Genomic DNA, 19,306 nt, shown 5'->3' with positions numbered 1-19,306 from the left:
TGTTTTTGGCGGGGAACTGGATAGTGAAGCATGAGTTGCAGTGGGTTTGCTGGTGGGGCAGCAAAAACGCCAAGTTAGTTTTGCTGAGTGGCAGTGGATGGGGGAGGGTGGAGAGTCAGATGCGGGCTTGTCCACCCTTCCAGGGGGGGAGAAAGAAGCAGGTGAAGGATGACAGACGTTGGGGAGGTCAGAGTCAGGCGAGGGGTAAAAGGGAAAAGGGAGATGCATGGAAATAGAAGTGGAGTTGGTGAGATGCGAAGGATAAGTGGAGGTTTGAAATGCGAATGGATGAAAGGAAGTTACAAGGTTAGAATTAAGGTTCTTACAAAGTTCTGTTTGTATTTGACATGTTATGATTGTTGAGCAAGCCTGTCCTAATAAATGGCCTTTTACACTAAATAAGGGTGTCGGAGTCTATGTCCCGATGATACTGCAGAAAGAGCATGGTTGTGGAATTGTTTCCGGGTGCATGAGATGATGCTCGCATGGGACGTGAATAAACTGTGAAATATGTAATTGTGGGCATACTGCTAGCAGTCGCTTGCGCCCTATCTGTAATTGCACAGGCAGCCTAAAAACAATGCAATTGAAAGTACCCATTGTAATTTTCATGGGGTCAGACTGATTCAGGCATTCCAGTCCGTCTCATTTTTGCAGTTTACACCAACTCTAAAGTTTGCACTGCAGTTGCACAATGTGTACCAATGGTTTTCGCGTTAACATCAATTCACCAAAATGCCAGGAGGAGCCGAAGTGACATTGCATGCCCATCACACACCCTTTGTCCTTAAATTTCACTCTTATGCATGTGCTTACACACACACTCACTCACACCTACACACATAAGCACACACCCACCTGCAAGCACGCACACAACATACATATAACAGCATTTTTTTTAAATATGGGCTGCCACTGCATTACAGGCAATGACTTTGCCATCTCTGAGCCCAGGGGTCGCAAAGGCAGTATTAGATGCCACATGGGGCAAGCCGGGGGTTGCAGCTGCAACCTCTAGGGACCCCTAAATGATGTCCATGGGTATTCGTCCAGTGCCACAAGGCTGCATCTTTGGTACACTGTGCTAAGCCAATTAGCAGTATAACTGATATCGAGTCTAAATCAGCCATGACGCTCTGCTGTAACATGTTTGTTCTGTGGTATCGGTAAGTAATACAAGCTGAACCCCCCCTTGAGGCTGCCTGTCATCAGAGAGAGGCATGTTGGGACCCCTCGTCACATCACATGGTGCTGGAGGTGATTTCTCCTCACTCTGCAGCAGGACAGGAGGATGCCAAGGTGCATATGAACAGTTTTTATTAGACCCATTAAGTTAACTCCAGTGACATCCCTTCTCGATGCAGAGCCTGCAGCCCCGTCTGCACTGCACTCCCTATTGTTGAACAATTGGACTGCCCATACACAATTAATTATAATGACTCCACCGCTTGCAGAACTCCGATGAGTTAGGCAGAGTTTTTCTGCAACTCCGTGGAATTCCACGGAGTGAAACTCTGCAAGCTCCGCCCAGGCCTAGTTCTTACCACTCGCTATTTTACCTGTTTCTTTACCGCCTTTGTCTCCCGATTTCTGTTCTCCAGAAAATGCAAAATCCATATTGCCCTCTGTACCCACTCCTTTGTCCACCACAACTGTGCCAACACCTTTATTCACCATTGTTACGATTTTATCTTTTTCCATTAACTCCCTGCAACTTCACTAACTGGTTCCACCTGAATTTAAACACTGTTGTGTGTTAGTCTTTCTTCTTCCCCATGTTCCTTTTTCTCCCTCATCCTTCTTGTAGGATATCTGGGACATCATAGGTACCTTGCCACTCGATATCTGAACAACATCTCATGCTCTGGATAGGTTAGTTCCTCTCCCTTTTCTAACCTCCACCCCGCCATGTTCCTATCAATGAGGAATTTCACCTTCTTCCAATTCATCCTTCTTCCCCTCATAGTCCAATTTGAGTATCATCCATACTCCAAATTCCTTCATTCCTACTCCCACAGGGAGGATTGGGAGTTTTTATTATCATAAACTACCCAATCTTTGACACCAGGCTTAGTTTCCTGTTTGTTTTGTCCTCCTTCGGCGTGGGGATGGTTGTTCCAGATCTCTCCCTCTCTTCAGCCTGGTGTCTGCAGGCCGTGCTAAACCTGATTGGGGGCTTCAAACCATGCTTGTCCTCCATGTCCAGCATCATCCCAGCGTTGCCCTGCAGGTCGCCCCATCCTGAGGGGACTTAGGTCCTGTAACTACTTACTAATTGTGCAACTTAATTTTCTGATGCATTGTTTCTTTTGGGTATCCAAACTACCTCCCAGCCTGTTCCTAACATACATCCTTCCTCTGCTGCTGCTGCTCCTGAGTGGTAGATTGTGGAAACAAGTCATCTGCCTGCCCACTGTACCTCTGCTTTTCCTTGTTGCCAGGAGTGCGAGCCCATCCTGAGCAGCCCACATTCAGAAATGTGAAACTGTCAGGCGTTTATTTACGACATAACTGAAGTAAAGGAAAAGAAGCAAAGGTGTCTTGCACCTGATAACGTGTGATGCCCATTCACTAGCTTTCTAGTGAATAATCTTTTTAAGAGTTCCAAGCGGTAAGGAGAGACACATTAATACATTTCAATCAATTTACAGTGTAACCCATTTGGCCGCACATTGAACCTTGGAGGCGGAATTAAAGTTCAAAAGGTTTATTACAAATTCAAAGCCAGACTGATGTAATTGAGTCTCAAAAACATACTAAACATATACACAATCACCATAGGCAAAGTAAAGCATCTAATCAAATTAAATCGTACAAGCATAAGGCATATCAAGATTTTAGGTGCAGTGATACAAATGATCAGGAATAAAACCTGATTTTCAGACTCCAAGTTTCGATTTTCCTGCCTTACCATTGAATCTAACTAAATGTATCTATTCTATTAAAGCTAAGGGAAACCTAAGAATTCTACAAATTTAAGAAAACAAATAAACCAAAAGTGTCAGCATAATGGAAACATCAATAGAAGTTCTACAGAAGAGAGATGTGCATAGCATAAAGCCACTTCAGCCTAAACAAAGGAAAAGAGGTCTGTACCTCTCTAAGGGCCTGATTTAGATATTGGTGCTCACACTGCCAAGCCATGTCGATGGAGGAGCTGAGAAGACTTATTATAAGACAAAATAGTACACTGTTCCAAACAAACGGAAGAATAACGGGAGCGAACCAAATTCTTCAGGAGCGAGAACCCTCATGCATCACAATGGATGACTAGCTTCATCATTGGGAAAGCTCCTCGTCAGGCTGGTACTGCAATGCCTGACGGGCTCCCCAAACGGGGTGCTCTTAAACAAATTGCTCAGATAGTAGCAAATGAGAAATGAATCATTTTCAATCGGGTGCCCGATTCTAAGTACCCGAGCAATAATGGAGAGAATAGAACGTTAAAATTGGTTCACCATCAACAAATATAAATCATAATTTTAATCAGTAATTAATGTGATGGGGACCAAGATTAAAAACAAAAGGAGGAGTAACGGGTGATTAGTAATGTTCACCTACTCTCACTGAAAAAAGAGAGGATAAAACCAACTATGGTACCTCACTATAACAGGTCTACATGTTTCGCGTCTAAGTGGTCCAGCCGGATCCAGTGACGCTTCATCAGGACAAAAAACCTTCTCCAAAAACTAAACTCAAGTAATCAACAATGCGTGAAAAAATAGTCACTTACTTAGTTCTACTCGTTAAATCAATAAGGTCGCCCATCCCCAATGTCAGGATAGAGCTCAAAAAGGATCGCTTGTCAGAACAAGGAACTAAAATTTTCAGTTTCCTGGATGTAGGCGATTACACCTACCCGTCCGACACGCGTCCTCGAGGACCGAGAAGACTGTCATATCAATGGTGTTTCACCTGCCGTATTTAGATGTTACAGCTCTGCAGCCGGTGGACTGATGGCAGTTGGATGACGAAGGAAGGACATCGTGGGACCCAATGGACATTGTACAATGGCAGCTGCTATGGAATAAAGGTAAGTCTCACACACACACACACACACACAGAGTACCTTAGCCTGCACAACACACTACACAACACATCACATACGCACCGTATCCATTGCCATTCACACAGCACGCACATGCCCCAAACAAACATTAACAGACATCCACAGCACAGCATACAATCACCATTGACACTGCACCCACATCTAACACAACCACAACAACCAACGCAACTATACACTCACACACAAGCGCAGCTACACACCTCACTTCAACAACAACCACACAACACCACTCACGTGAATGGTGCATGCAGTAACACAACACACAACACAACATAAACAACAACATCAAAGCCATATGCAGGTGGCACACATTCTGACACAACCACAGCACCCACTCGAGCTCCCTCCCCCTCACCCAGCAAATCACATTACATACACACTTACACATACTGACTCACACACACAACTCACAGCACAGCATGACAGTTACAGGTCCCCTGGCAATGTGTACACATGGACACAGTTGACGGGTGTGAATGTACCATCACTGTGGTGTGAGCATTCATTTGCCAATGAAAACTGGCACCACAATGACAGTTGTGTATTTGTGCGATATGTGTTGTGTACCAATGTGTCCCCATCCATGTCTGACCCACTTGTGTCGTCCATATATGCATGTCAGTAACTTTAATGTGAAATGTATATGTCTGCTGTGGTCCCAACTTCCTGTGCAGTGCCCACTCACGTACCTTGGCAATGTGGCGTCCTTACCCTAGAGTCTGGTGACGGGGGTCGTGTTTTCTTCATGAGTTGATGGCAGCAGTGACGGCAAGTGTTGTCCAGCCATGTCCAGTCAAAGAGGGGGGTGGAATGGGGAAAAAAGGTGAGTTTTCATCGCCTTCCTCCCCAATCCGCCAACTCAGACATGGAGGTCGGACCGCCACTTTTTTTTTGGCGGTAAGGTACATCTGAATCTGCACGGTGGGAAGGGTGGCTGGAGTCCCACCGGCAGCCACTTTTCCCTCTCCTGCTGTCAATGTTGGTGTTTTTTCTTGATTGAGCCTGCTGTTCGAATGTGGGCTTTCATCAATGGACCACCAACATCTAAATATGGTGGGCAGACCACCACGATGGCGGACGGGTGTCCAGTTGAAAAGTCGATAGTGGGACCATTACCATCAACATCTAAATTAAGCCCTAAACTCTCAAGGGTCCAGGCTAGTCAATGAGAGAAAGCTATCTGCCTCTCTAACTAATGCAACACCACTTTAATCCTTACAGAACTTTCTAAAGCTGATGTCAACACTTGTATCTTTCCTCCTTCCATGCACAGCTTGGAATTTGCGACTTGCATTAGCCTTTCATTTCTTGAACCAAGCATCAGGACAACCTTGGATTCCTCCCACGTGAAGAAATCTAGAGAGGAATTAATCTGCATGGCTCCTTCTTTTCATTAGATGTGCTGAAAGCCATTTGATTTTCCATATATTTTGACTTTGTTTTCAAATCTATTTTTGAAAGCTCTCTTATTAATAAATATCCTGTGCCCTGAAATTGTACATAGACTTAATTGTATTTCTATATGTCAGGGGTGGCTCCTCCACAAGGGAGGAGGGGCGTCGCACCCCGCCAGCAGCAGCAGCAGCAGCTACTATGTTTATTATTGTTTTGCATTAAAAGGGGCGGGGCCAGGGACTGTGACGAGCACTGAGGGGAGTGCACTGTGCACTCTCCTCAGAGCGCATGTGTGTTTGGCCGGCCGTCTTGGCCCAGCCAAACACACATGTGCAGTGTGCTCTCTCCAGCTCGGCACGGTGTTGCTGGGCTGGAGAGAGCATGCACAGGCTCCCAGGCTCTGAGCAGCATCAGGATTGGCCGCAGGGCAGGATGGAGCCTTTGCCTGCAGTCGACTCGAGGAGGGAGGGGCAGAGCAGCGCGGCATGGAATTTAGTTTTTTTTTAAAATTATTATTTTATTTCTCCCCGGTCCCCTGCCACGCTCCGCGCCAGCCCTTTTCCCACCCACAAGCCGCCACTGCTATGTGCAAATTACCATTCATTCCTTATGAGTAAGGTATCCATGCTCCTCATAATAATTTGCCAATGAGGCACAATTGAAGGCCATGCTCATTGCCAGCTAAGTTTACTGGGTTTTGCTGGGAAGGTAAAACCCTTCTCGGATTATTTAAGTCATGTTTTTCACTTTTATTTCTCATTTGATGGGACATTGCATTCTGTGTTCTATTGTAGTGGAAATATCACGAATCAACCAGATGGTAATTTGTGGATGAGAGTGGATGTTTTTGTATCACCTTTTGTCCCCAATGACTTCACACTTGACATTCAAACCATTATTCATTTTTATTATATATGTGAGACTTTTAGGCAGAGATTGTCACAAACATTTCAAAACAAGCATTGACAATTCCAGTATGTCTAGCTTACAACTGAGAGTGTCTCTTGAATGACAGGTAGGGTTAGTCACTCAATAATTTGTCATACATGCACCCTGTCCTTCAGCCTTACATTCATTCATCCATTCGTTCACCCACTGACTCATTCATTGATTCACCCACCCACCCATCCACAGTTACAACTCAGACATAGGTTCAAACATATAAATTGAAGTGATAAAATAGAAACAAATTCTGCAGCCTAAATATGCATTTGTTGACAATAACAAATAAGTAATAAATTAAACATATGTGTGGACAGTCGTCTTCGAATGGTTTTGAGAAGAGTGTGTACTTTTCATAATAATCCGGCCACATATCTGACACTGGAAGTGAACTACAAGGGCTACCCGATATGCCCATGGAACAGGGGAAATTATCATAGAAGAATAACAAATGTCACCTGGGACTAATTTAAGCAGAGCTAAATGCCAAATGGTCTTACAACTCTGCGAGCTAATTTGAACATTTGCATATACAATTCAATTGAACCATTACATTTGAGCAATCATGCTGGATACATATGCTGATTAAAAAAAAGATTGTTTATGTTAATCCATACGAAAATCATAACAGTAGAGTGTGAGAAAGTGAATCAATGGTGCAAACGACACAGTGCTAACATATAATTACATGTAAATCAAAACAAGTACATTCAATACACTGAATAACTTCCCAGAGTCTAGTAAAATAAACATAACGTGAGATGGCCCAAGTATCGGGACTCCTTTTACAAAACATAAAGTTCCTAAACCATATGGGAAAGATATGTTGACGTTTCGACCTTCTTTTGATTTATGAGGTTTCTTCAGGACACAACTGTTCACCATTCACACCTTGTGCAATCCAAAATCATCAATGATGGTCACAAGCATGGTCCTCATTTGTCAAATAAATATAACTGTAAGACCAAAAAACGCTGTAGAAATCCAAAGCAGCAGTCATAAATCCACACAGACCTATGCGTGTAAGTGCACCCCGAGTGAATGAAGGGGAAGTTACTCACTTCCTACCAACTGCAAATCCGCAAACAATATCATCGAAAAAGACCTGAACCACGGAGTACAATCCTCTGCTCATAATAATGTGCCGGGCAATAGTACTGCACAGGAGCGAACAATTAAATTGAAAATGGACGGGGTGCAATCCTCCCCTCCAAACAATGTGCCAGGCAGTATCACTATTATGCTCAACGCTGCCTTCGCGTACACAAACCAATGAAGCCTATTGCATTTGAAATTGATTTATCACCATAACCAAGTCAGACCTGTTGTAGTGAGCATAAGCTTTCCCTCACAACATCCTTTAGGCATACAGTCATAAAATTACAAATATGTATCAAATTACATTAATCATGCAGACTCCCCCAGGAGGGCCTAAAAAGGATGATCACAGTGCAAATCTTCTACACTCAGTTTTTCAGGGGGAATTACCATCACCAAAACGCTTACCTAGTAGGGTAATCTGTGAGATTTGATGGAACAAAATACCTGTCTACAAGCTCTAATACAGTGTAATAATAGTCCACTTTGAAAGTGCTATCAGCTTTACCATGCCTTCCAGACTCCACCCTAGCACTGCACCCCGCAGGGACATCCTACATGCCACATCACATCTCATCATGGGCCTTAAGAAATATGATCACATCACCCCCAACGTGATAAAACTTCATTGTCTCCCCATGCTGGCCGCATCATCTGCAAAACCAGCTGCTTTATTCACAAAGCCACCATTCCCAGCACACCCACTTATCTTGCAGACAAGCTCACCATCACTGGTGGTTCTTGCGACACACGCAGCCAGGAAACCATCAGACTGCAGACTAAAAGTGTAAAAAAGAAGATACAAGACAGCAGGGCTTTTCCATCTAAGCACGTAGGATTTGGAACAGATTCCCTGTATCCATCAGAACTACCACAACACTTCTTCACTTTAGGAAGGAGTTGAAGTCTCACCTCTTTAAAGAGCACTGCTTCACAATGCATCACCTGTCCACTACCCAGCTTCTTCTCCTGTTACTTGTTGACTTCATATTTGTTTTTGACCATTTACAGTGCTCTGCTGCCTTTTGGGAAGGTCCACACTATAGAAATAATATATATATGTATATAAATACATAGATACATATTATTGAGTCAGGCCTACTGCGTTTGACCTAACATTTAATGATAAACCGATCAGATTTATTGGACTGAACACAACCTTTCTCAGTGAGCCAATCAGGTCTATTGCCTTTATCATTACTTATCACCATAACAACTATGGCCTATTATGCATTGCGTAAGCATTCAAACTACAAAAAATGCAATACATGCACTAGTTTTCAGTGTAAGCACAGACCCTCTGTCCAATAAAAAGATGTATGAAGGAAGAGCAACATGTGGTCAGCAGCACTGTTGTCCTCAGTCCTAAAATCACAAGATAAAGAGCTTCAAAAAACAGTATTAAGAATAGAATTTCTGTGTAAGTGGTAATGGAATCCTAGAGAGCAGGTATGATACCAATGCACTACCCAACCAAGTTCGTTTCAGGGGGCCCCTTCTCTTCAAGTTCTGTTTCGACTCTTTTCAGACTCTGGGTTATTAGAAAGAGAATGAGGTAGAGGGGAGCTTTTATGAATGCCTCTGCTTAGTTTAAAGTTATCAGGAGATGGTTTAAAAGTCTATGAGAAGTTTTCATAGAGTATGTCTTGTTGAAAACTGGAAAGAAAAGTCCACTTTGCACCAGCCACCATCTTACTTTTCACTACAGAAATAATGTTGGTGAGCAGTATCGTGAATGAGAATGATAGTCTTTCTTTGACAAACCCTGTGTGCTCGTGCACAAGGACAGGTAACAACTTTTTGCATGTTAGAAGCAAAAAGTACATTTGAGTGACACACAATAGATTGTTGCAGGATAGAACAGAATGCTATGTTCAAATCATTTTGGGTCAGAGTCTTAATCCAATCTGTTTGTTAGTGATATATCTGCAGAACCTGTATATTTAACTGTTGATGTTTTCCGATCAATCTAATTTCTCACAGTATTCTGTATTTCATCTTTCCTGGCACTTTAATATGCTCAGATAGAGCATTAGTAGTAGTGGTGAAGGTTAATTTAAATATTTCCTTTAAGGCATTTTCTGAGTTGGAACATGACAGTTTGTTGTTTGGGCTTCCTGATCTCATCGGGATAGAATTTTTATGCTTTCCCTGTTGTGTTTATGTGCTGTTATATATATAATTAATATTTTGCCCACTAAGAATTGCCTTATAGCCATACCAAAGTGTTTCCATAGAAATCGCATATTCTGTGCAGAGTAAGAAATGATTTTGTAATTGCTGCTGTGTGTTTCTTTAATGCCAATCTTTGAAGAGACTCATTGCAAAACACCATCTTCCAGTCTGTTTTTGAGAAGTCTAAATTATCAAGATACACCACTCACAGGTAATTTTATAGAGCCCAAGATTATATTCAGGAAACAGTTTTTGATGAAAAACATTGGAAAAATATTTGAAGATAATCAGAAGAAAGTTGATGCTCAGAGTTACAAGCTTGCTCTCCTAGTTAGGTCGATTAAGTTATGGTTTAAAAATGTCCTTAACGGTGTCTGATGCCCTTTCTAGGAAATAAAGCACATACCAGCTTACCTATCCAGTTTAAAATCCAGGAAACAAGTCTAGGCACCTGCCTGGATGATGTTCTATGTGCAGGATTCAGTGAACATTTCCTCAGACTTTTTCTAGAAGTCATTGTTCATTGATGGTGCCTATTTGACAATGGCCGTGAGTTTCTGATTATTGTGTTCTTTTAGCGCTGTACCTTCCTTGGTCATTACTTTTCAATAAATGACAATATAGTCAATGACAAATATATCTAATGACTTGTACAGAGGAGTTTACCACTCAGTTTCTTTCCCTATTTGTAGATGTAGACCAAGTGGCTTCTCCTACATAACTCTATTTTAAGTTTGGCTAAATCAATGTTGTACAAGTTAGTCTCTTGGAGAAAAACATGGATCACTGACAGAAAATTAAAAACACGAATATTGTGTGGACATAATATTGTGTCAAAAATATCGAGGACCAAAATATCAAGAAGGTACATGCAAATAGGTAAATATAGGTTTACTATTCCACATCTATTTGCCTTGAAGAGACATATATCATCAAGTTAGACATATATGGAGTTATATACACTAAAACTTTACTTACATATAGAAACTTACCTTCACAATATTTGTTGTCCTCGTATACTGAAAAAACAACTTATCCTTTAATTTTTATGGAAGTGCTGATACTTTCTGTGTTATGATCGGAGGAGATACGGTGAACTAAGTTGTAGTTGCTATCTGATAAGCAGAAGCAAGGATTGCCAACATGACTGCAACATGGAATACAACTGAGGGAGGACGATAGTCATTTGAAGCAAATATTTTGTGCCCAGACATGCTTTTTCTCTGTGAGTAGTGCCTGCCAACCTGCTAGAATCTCAAGCTGCTAAAATGGGAGCTGTTTGTGAGAGTTCACAGTCAGGATTATTTTCAAGCATTCTTTGAATGCTTGCATTTCTGTATGAGGCTCCTGTACTGGTAATTGGACGGAAAGAGTGTCAATGTTAATGTATAATACATTTCTTTCCCGTTCTCGTTGTTATCATGGATCATTAATTCCAAGGAAGGCTGACAAAAGTCCCTTTGTGCTTATCTGACTTGCTGGTTGGAGGCTTCACCATTCTCTTGCAGGTACAAAGGCACCTCTGCTATGTAAAACACAAACAAAAGTGATAAGAGGAATGCTTGAAAATAGTCTAACAACTGGCAATTGCTCATGGCAGCCTTCCAACCCATCGTTTTCTGCCCCCTCTGCCACCGAGGATTGGGTCTAACCATATGCAAATCAGTCTTGCTCCTTATCCAATAAGAATGGTCAAAACCAAACGGCCAAGCCAGGTCCTCTCTGAACTGGAACACAAGATTAGTTTCAGACGAATTGCCTCTTCGGTCAAGTGCAGCTTGGTTCCAGTGCCACAGTGAACACGGGACCCATGTCCGGGCATCCCCTGGGCCACTCAGAGCTTTACATCAAACACACATGAAGTGATGAGAGGAGCACTTGCAAATAGTCTAACCACTGCTAATCACTTGTGGTAGCATTCCAACCCTGAGCAGTTGTCAGCAGTTAGGCTGTTTGCAAGCATTCCTCCCATCACCTTTTGCATGATTGGCATCTTCTATAGTCATCTATGTTCTGTTCTGACTTCTGGTAAAGTCTTCTTTCCCTCAGCAGTTGCGTTTGCTAGGTCTTGTAATGTGTTCTGTGGCTTTGTGCTTAAACTTCTATTTTTCTCCTTTAGCAATACTTAGGATAAACTCCCATTCTGTACACATTGAACACCAGCCACATCTCTCAATGTGTGCAACGAGTTGTGTTTCCTCTTTCCAGCCAGTCCATCCCAGTGTTGCCACAGTGAAGGCACATCACTGTGTCAAATGGTCACATGAGTTGGGTCTTGAAGGGAGAAATGCTTTGCATGACTAGCAAGCTGTACTTTTGAGAGCTCACGTTTACCAGAGGCTTCTTGACACTATAAGCACCATACAGCTTTACTTGTCATTTTAAGCGCTGTGGCAAACAGTTGTCTCGCCAGTGTTCAGACTTGTCAACAGATCGGATGCCAAGGGTGTGGGTTATATCACTGAGCCCTCTTGCCAGCGTAGGGAGACCAGTAGAACACAGGATTATATCAGGTGTTTATTTGTTCTGCCTTAACCTACAGCTTTCTAGACTACCTCCCCTCCCCAACTAGCATTTTCGTGAAATAGCTCATCGTATCATAACACAAAGGTTTTGTTGCTATATAGTTAGTACAGTGCACTCTGACACTACAAATAATGTATCAATTACTCAGTTTATGTTGTTTAATTCCCTAGGTCTGCCAATTCCACTTCTCCAGTCATAAAATTCACAAGAGTAATTATAACTGTTCTTCTGGGACATGGTGGCTACTGGAGTGATCCTTTTACTGTTGGTCTGGAGAGGTAAGTGAGAGATCACCTGGGCTGTGTTGCTGAATGGAGTGTGCAGAGGTCCTTTTGTGTGCGTCTATGGGCATCAAAATTACTTTCACCTATTAAACACCAACAATTTTCTGTGACCACGGGACGCTGACAGTATTTTGATAGCTATCTTAAAACTGAATTGACTCTAAGGCCCGTATTTATACTTTTATTGCTCCGCATTTATGCTTCTTTTTGACGCAAAAGCGGCGCGAACTAACAAAATACAATTGAATTTTGCAAGTTTGCGCCGCTTTTGCGTCAAAAAATGACGCAAACTCGGTTCTAAAAAAGTATAAATATGGGCATAAGTACTTATTTGTAAGTTTAGAGCTGGAGATGGCATGCTGAACAGCGAAACACTTCACAGCAATAAAACTACCCCTGCCATGCCAGAAGCCTTATATGTTCAAAGTTTTCACTAGTAAATTCTCATTCGTGTATGGGATGACATCTCAGGAAGTGACTTCATTGAGATGTCAACTTGTGCTCTAAATTAATACAACATATATGCAATGGAAACAAAAGTAAATTCATGGCTTCCACTTGCACTGCTGTGATAATATAAGCGAGATTAAATATGGGACATATAAAGCCTCACAGGCTGCAAGATGGTTCCACCTACAGTGGGATGGTATTAAGACTGCAGCCTCTTTGGATGTCAAGAACTGCTCTGAAGACAGTACTGTGAGCGTATTGCCCAGTTCACTTAATGTAAGATTCAGGTTGGTGTGTGTGAGTGATTGATGAGGCAATAAGTGAGACTTGAGACACATCAGTCTGCTTAAATCTGATATCCCTTTATGTGTAGAAGTGTCCTTTAAATAGTCTGCACCTGTTTCATCTTTGTATTTGCTGACATGCCTAGAAGGTGCTGATTAGATCCATCTGTGAAGTGTTCAGATGATGTGGAAGCGTGATTGTGAACTTTAAATAGTGACCCCAATTGTGTTGATCAGTACATCAGACTGCAATAGAACCTGCCTTCTCATGCTTCAGTGTCAGGAGGTTTTGTGGGAACAATCAGTACTTCCTCCTAGGTTAATCATATAATCACAAAAGGTCTGGCTGTCTGTCTCTTGTTTGTGGGAAGGAGTAGAGATTGTGAAGATACTTCTTGTAAACATACCTTACTGGTTCAGGACAGAGACCTTCAACCACCCAATCGGTGACATGCTTCATCCTCAAGTCCCTCCAAGCACTGATCATATCGATCTTTGTGTAAGCTACTTTCCATTTGAGTTGCTTGAGAGCTTTTGAGGGTGTTTTTTGAGGGATTTTTCAGCTTTGCACATTTTTCACAATGTAAATGTGAGGGTAATGTGCAAAGGAGATCCATTAGTCAGTAGAACCATCCCTCTGCTTTTTTTAAGCCTATAACAGGGGACACAATAACATTTAGTAATTCCACTAAGAATATAGTTTGAATACACTTACTCCATCCCCTTCTGCAAATTATCCTCTTCTGTAGCATGATTTTAGATTCATACATGTTGTAAGGAAATCTTCCTTGGTTATAAGCAATCATCATGCAAGACATATCTTTTCCAACACTGTGGTGGTCATTATGAACATGGCCGGAATCACCACACCGCCTGGAGGTCTGCCAAATAATGAAGCACATGAGTACCAAGTAGCGGTCAAGTCACACACTGCCAGCATTAGAGTGGAGACGAGGACGGAGGAGGGCGCCCACACGCCGGCAGAAAGGTCCTACCCGCCCACCAAATAATGAAGCACAAGCCCGCCGTCAGTTCTGGGGCGGGAACCACCGCCACACAAAGCGTGGCAGAAATGAACAAAATAAAAGGAAACACTTACCGGAGGTACACACAACACGCCGAAGTAGACATGGAGAGAGAGCTGCAAATAATGCCAGTGCTGCTCCTTGCCATGTACCTCCACGACCGTGACCACTGACGAAGATGACGACAGTAAGTAACGCAACCTAGTATGGATGGAAAGAAAGGGCACAGTTACACACCCTCTCCACCCACTCCGCAATGCACTCCCAAGCCCTCTCACCATCTCACACCATACACAGCAGAACAAAATGTACTTACCTGACACAAGGCAACAAAGACCACACCAAAGTACACACATGTGCACACCACACCCCCATAATGAAACGATGAACAACGTCACCATATTGTGCCAACAGCACCACTGGGCACTTGAACTTTAATAGAAGTAGAACAATGTAATGTCCGAATAAGGCCATTGACCAGTCCAAAACGAATACCCTGAAGGGCCCAAACAGGCCGGACTTGACTCCCACATGTGCACAGGGTACTCCACTGTAAAGGGACATCAATGGGGCTGCCAGGCACCTCAGGGAATGGAGCAGGGGGTGGCGGGGTGGGGACTTACGTCTGGAAGGTGGGGGGAGCTTGGGCTTATGTTTGGGAGGTGGAGGGGGTTTGGCCTTGCTCCTGGAAGGTGGGGGAGTGGCTTGGGCCGGGCGGTGGCAGAGGGACCTGGGGCAACACGGGGCTTCTTCCTCCCTGGAGAAGGGGCACGGGAATGGGAATGGTGGACTGGGGCATACATGGGCGTGGAAGGAGTGGGCTGGGCAAGGAGATGGGCACGTTTTGGGACGAGACTGGGTGGGCCAGCAGGTTCAAACAGGTCAACGCAGGAGAGGAAGAGTTTCTTAGGGGCAGTTGGGGTGGATTTGGAGGAAAGTGTGGGAGTGGAGGTAGAGGGAGTGCTTGTACCAGGTGTAGGTGTGCCGGACGTGGATACAGGTGCCTGAACAGAATGCTTATGTGTGGTGGATGTGTGTTGTGTGGGTGTCTGTGAACGTTTGAGTGTTTTGGGAGGGGGGGGTGGACACAGTGGGACAAGACAGGCTGCCAGTGTACATGCTTGTTGTCTGGGTGCCTGCAGGTCTGGTGAGTGTGCTGCATGTGTTAGTCAATGTAGTTGTGGTGAGTGCAGGTGTGGTGTCTGGGGTGGATGATTGGATGTCAGATGTTGTGATTACTGCAAGAATGGGGGCAGCAGCAGTGACTGAGGGTGCAGTGTGTGGGGGTGTGCATGGTGAGGAGACAGACAGGGAGGCGGGAGAGGTGGACACACTGGCAGAAGTGGATGTTGTTGCGTGTGCCTTTGTATGTTGGGTGTGTGTATGCCTGTGGTGGAAAGTGTGGTGCTTGTGTTTGTGTGCTTCTTGTATGTTGATGTGTGTGCATGGCAGTCTGGACGTGTGCTTCAGATGGGTGAAGGGAGTGGGGTGCTGGAAGGGGTAGAGGTGGTTAGAGGGGGGACGACTGGCTGACGTCAAAGAGGAGGCCAGAGCCTGAAAAGATCTCTGTAGGCCAGACATGGCACCGTGAATGCCTTCCAGGTATGCATTGCATTTCTACATCTGGGATGCTAGCCCCTGGACGGCATTCACAATTGTTGTCTGCCCTACAGAGATTGTCCTCAGGAGGTCAATAGCCTCCTCCGTGAGGGCAGCAGGGCTGACTGGGGCAGGGGATGAGGCGTCTGGGGCGAAGGAGACACCCACCCTCCTGGGTGAGTTGGTACGGGCAACTGGGTGGGGAGCAACTGGGAGGGTGGAGATGGCATGGGGGGTGGTGGAAGATGACAAAGAGTGGGTTGGCCCACTAGGGTCCGCCACCACCAGGGAGCTGCCATTGGAGGAGGTATCAGAGTCACTACCGCTAGTGGTAGTTGCCTCCCCCATGGTACTCCCCTTGCCCTCCAACCAACTGGTCCCCTTTGTCTCCGCTGCCTCTGCCTCATTGGAACCGGGAGCCACTGCATCCCCACTCGCCCGTGCCACTGCTCCCTTGCCAGATGATGCTGATGTACACAAAGGACACAAGAGCACAGGGGTGAGGAGACAAAACATGGGAGAAATTTGTAAATACCGAATGAATGTACATTTCTGGTTCCTACACACTACATCCAGCTCACACACCTACATGCAGCACCTACAACAATAGTCATGACTGTGCCCCTGAGTAGTGGCCACTACCCCAGAATACACCCCATTACCCACATGAAACACGGACCTGAGAAACTGTGTGGACTACACACATGGAGGACCATGACCAGACATTGCACCCACTAGTCCATGGGCCCATAAAGCATCCAAGAGTACAGGAAGGTGAACCCCCATGGGCCTATTTGGACTGTCGACACCTGTCCCACACCATTTTAGTGTCTATGGGGGGCAGGACTGCAAAACACACCTGTCAGAGTGCCTGGCAATAGACAGCAATATACCACAGCACCCAAACACATCCCTCAAAGTAGTATTTAACAGTGTTGGTACTCACACCTTGTGGTTGCTGTTCTGCCTTCAAGCGCCCATCTAAATCAGGATAGGCCACCGTCAGAATGTGGGCCGTTAGGCGGGGTCAGGGTCTGACAGGCACCCTTTTCTCGTTGGGAGGCCTTCCCCAGCTGGGCCTCGCAGGTCTTCCTGGCCCAGCACCTCAGGTCCTCCCACCACTTCCTGCAGTGGGTGCTCCGCCGGTTGTAGACCCCCAGGGTCCGCACCTCCTTGGCGACGGCTTGCCACGGTACTCTCTTCTGATCAGCGCCGACCTGTATGGGACACACAGAGCAGAAAAACAGACATCAGGATGTGGGCATCTTATACAGATGGCATGTTGTCCCCTATGGAACGGACATTTCTAAAAGACATGTAACCAACTCACAAACAGTACATGCCACACAATCTACGGCTTTGCAGTTACAAATCGAACTCACATGCATACAGTTATCTACCCCATCACACACATCCAAGCAAGACATCCGCCAACTCACCTGCTCCTCTGGTCACCGAAATAACTTGGCATACAGGGGTAGGACCCCGTCCACCACCTTCTCGAGCTCCTCTGTGGTGAAGGCCGGGGCCCATTCCCCTGTGACTCACTCCATTGGAGTAACCAGAGTCAGGACACAGAAGCACACGCAGTAGAGTACTTGCTTACATGGGAATCAGGATTCAAGTGTCATGGGTGTGACGACATTGCGTACGTTCCGCTGTGGTGTGCACCGTCACCGACGGCGGTGATCATGATAGGCCCATGTTCCCCACTGACAACTATGTAATCCAATGAGTGGGTGCACAGTGGTAAACACTGCCTTTCACCAGCGGAATGATGTCACTTCCACTCCCTCAGACCTGGTTGAAAGGAGGCTGCCATTTTGCTAGCACCACATACATATATCCTGACCAGGGACCCCATTCAGGGCCTCCAAATCTCAGCCCTAGTTGCTTGCTCACATGAGTGACTGATCCTCACATGCACCCATCTTATGAAATGTGTCCACACTGGGATGCCATTACAACAGACTTGAACCTGCACACATGTGCCTAACGTTGTACATAATCCATAGTCTCTGTCTGTGTAACCTACATATTGCACATCCATCAATACATCACGACCTGTTTGGGACGTGTATGTGTGACCCTCATATGTGTTCTTTCCTCCTCCACAGGTACAGACCCATGTGGTGAGGAAGGGCCCGAACTGTGTACAGACATTTTGTTGATTTGGAAACCATAGATGAACGTCACATAATTGTCACCTACAGACTCAATCGTGCTACAATCTATGACCTATGTGCCTTACTGGATCCTGTACTTAGACCTTCTAATCGGAATCAGCATGCCATCCCTACTGAAGTACAGGTGCTATCTGTACTCCATTTCTTGGCTACAGGTTTATTTCAGGTGACAGTGTGCATGGATGCAGGGTTCTCACAGCCAATGTTCAGCCTCATCTTGTTGAAATTCCTGGATGCATTCATCCAACACCTGCAGACATATGTCCACTTTCACCAAAGGGCTGAACTACCTGCTATCAAGTCTGGATTGTAGGCCTTTGCTAACATCCCCCTTGTGATAGGTGCCATTGATGGAACCCACATAGCTCTCATCCCCCCCAAGAAAGAATGAACAGATGTACAGGAATCGAAAAAACTTTCACTCATGAACATACAATTGGTATTTACTGCTGAGCAGTATATATCACATGTAAATGCCAGGTTTCCAGGATCAGTACATGATTCCTTTGTCCTGAGGAACAGCAGTGTGCCACACATGATGGAGCAACTACAAGGGGACAGAGGTTGGCTCATAGGTGAGTGTGTGTGACACTGGATCATTACATAGCTGACAGGCAGGCTGTATGCAAGTAATGGCAATTTGTTAAAGTCCTCTTTCGCCCACTTTTGCAGGTGATTCTGGCTACCCCAACTTGCATCTCCTGACACCAGTGAGAAATCCCAGGACAGATGCAGATAGGATTTATAATGAGGCCCATGGACCTACTAGGAGAGTGATTGTGCACACTATAGGTCTCCTGAAGGCTAGATTTTGTTGCCTCCATCTCCCTGGGGGATCCCTGTGCTATGGTCCTAAGAAGGTATGTAGAATGTGGTGGCCTGCTGCATGCTGTATAACTTGGCTGTGAGGAAGGCTATTCCCCTTCTAGAGGAGGAGGGTGCTGTACAACCAGACATGCAACCTCTGAGAGGGGATGAGAGTAATGGTGAGGATGAAGAGGGGGAAGATGTAAACTCCAGGAACCAGCTGATCGGCCTACACTTCCAGTGACTATGAGGTACTGTTCACTGATGGTGTTGTCTTCACTGCATAGTGTAGGTCTGACTGATGTAATTGGTGATGTGGTGTCTGTAGTCATTGACAATGTTCACTGAAGATTGAAGTGGCATGCGCCAGGGAAATCAAAATGGTGTACATTCTAATTTACTTCAGACACTACAGTGCGTGGGATTTCCGTCCTGCAATAAAGGTATGATTATGAAATTGACTGCC

The 19,306-nt window shown here is 44.8% G+C and overlaps 1 protein-coding gene across 2 annotated transcripts in view; it reads left to right on the top strand.

Moving 5' to 3' along the window:
* The window catches only part of LOC138246555 (sialic acid-binding Ig-like lectin 13), a 170,005-nt gene that overhangs the window by 58,276 nt on the left and 92,423 nt on the right, over positions 1 to 19,306 (top strand). For both annotated transcript variants that reach the window (XM_069201228.1, XM_069201229.1), the window contains exon 2: positions 12,376 to 12,483. In XM_069201228.1, coding sequence (XP_069057329.1) covers positions 12,441 to 12,483 — 43 coding nt within the window. In that variant the 5' untranslated portion in view covers positions 12,376 to 12,440. The remainder of the gene's footprint in view (positions 1 to 12,375; positions 12,484 to 19,306) is intronic.

This window comes from Pleurodeles waltl, chromosome 7 (assembly GCF_031143425.1).
Source record: "Pleurodeles waltl isolate 20211129_DDA chromosome 7, aPleWal1.hap1.20221129, whole genome shotgun sequence".
Classification (NCBI taxonomy): domain Eukaryota; kingdom Metazoa; phylum Chordata; class Amphibia; order Caudata; family Salamandridae; genus Pleurodeles; species Pleurodeles waltl.
Note: the sequence above shows the minus strand (reverse complement) of the source record. Positions and strands in the feature narration are given on the sequence as shown.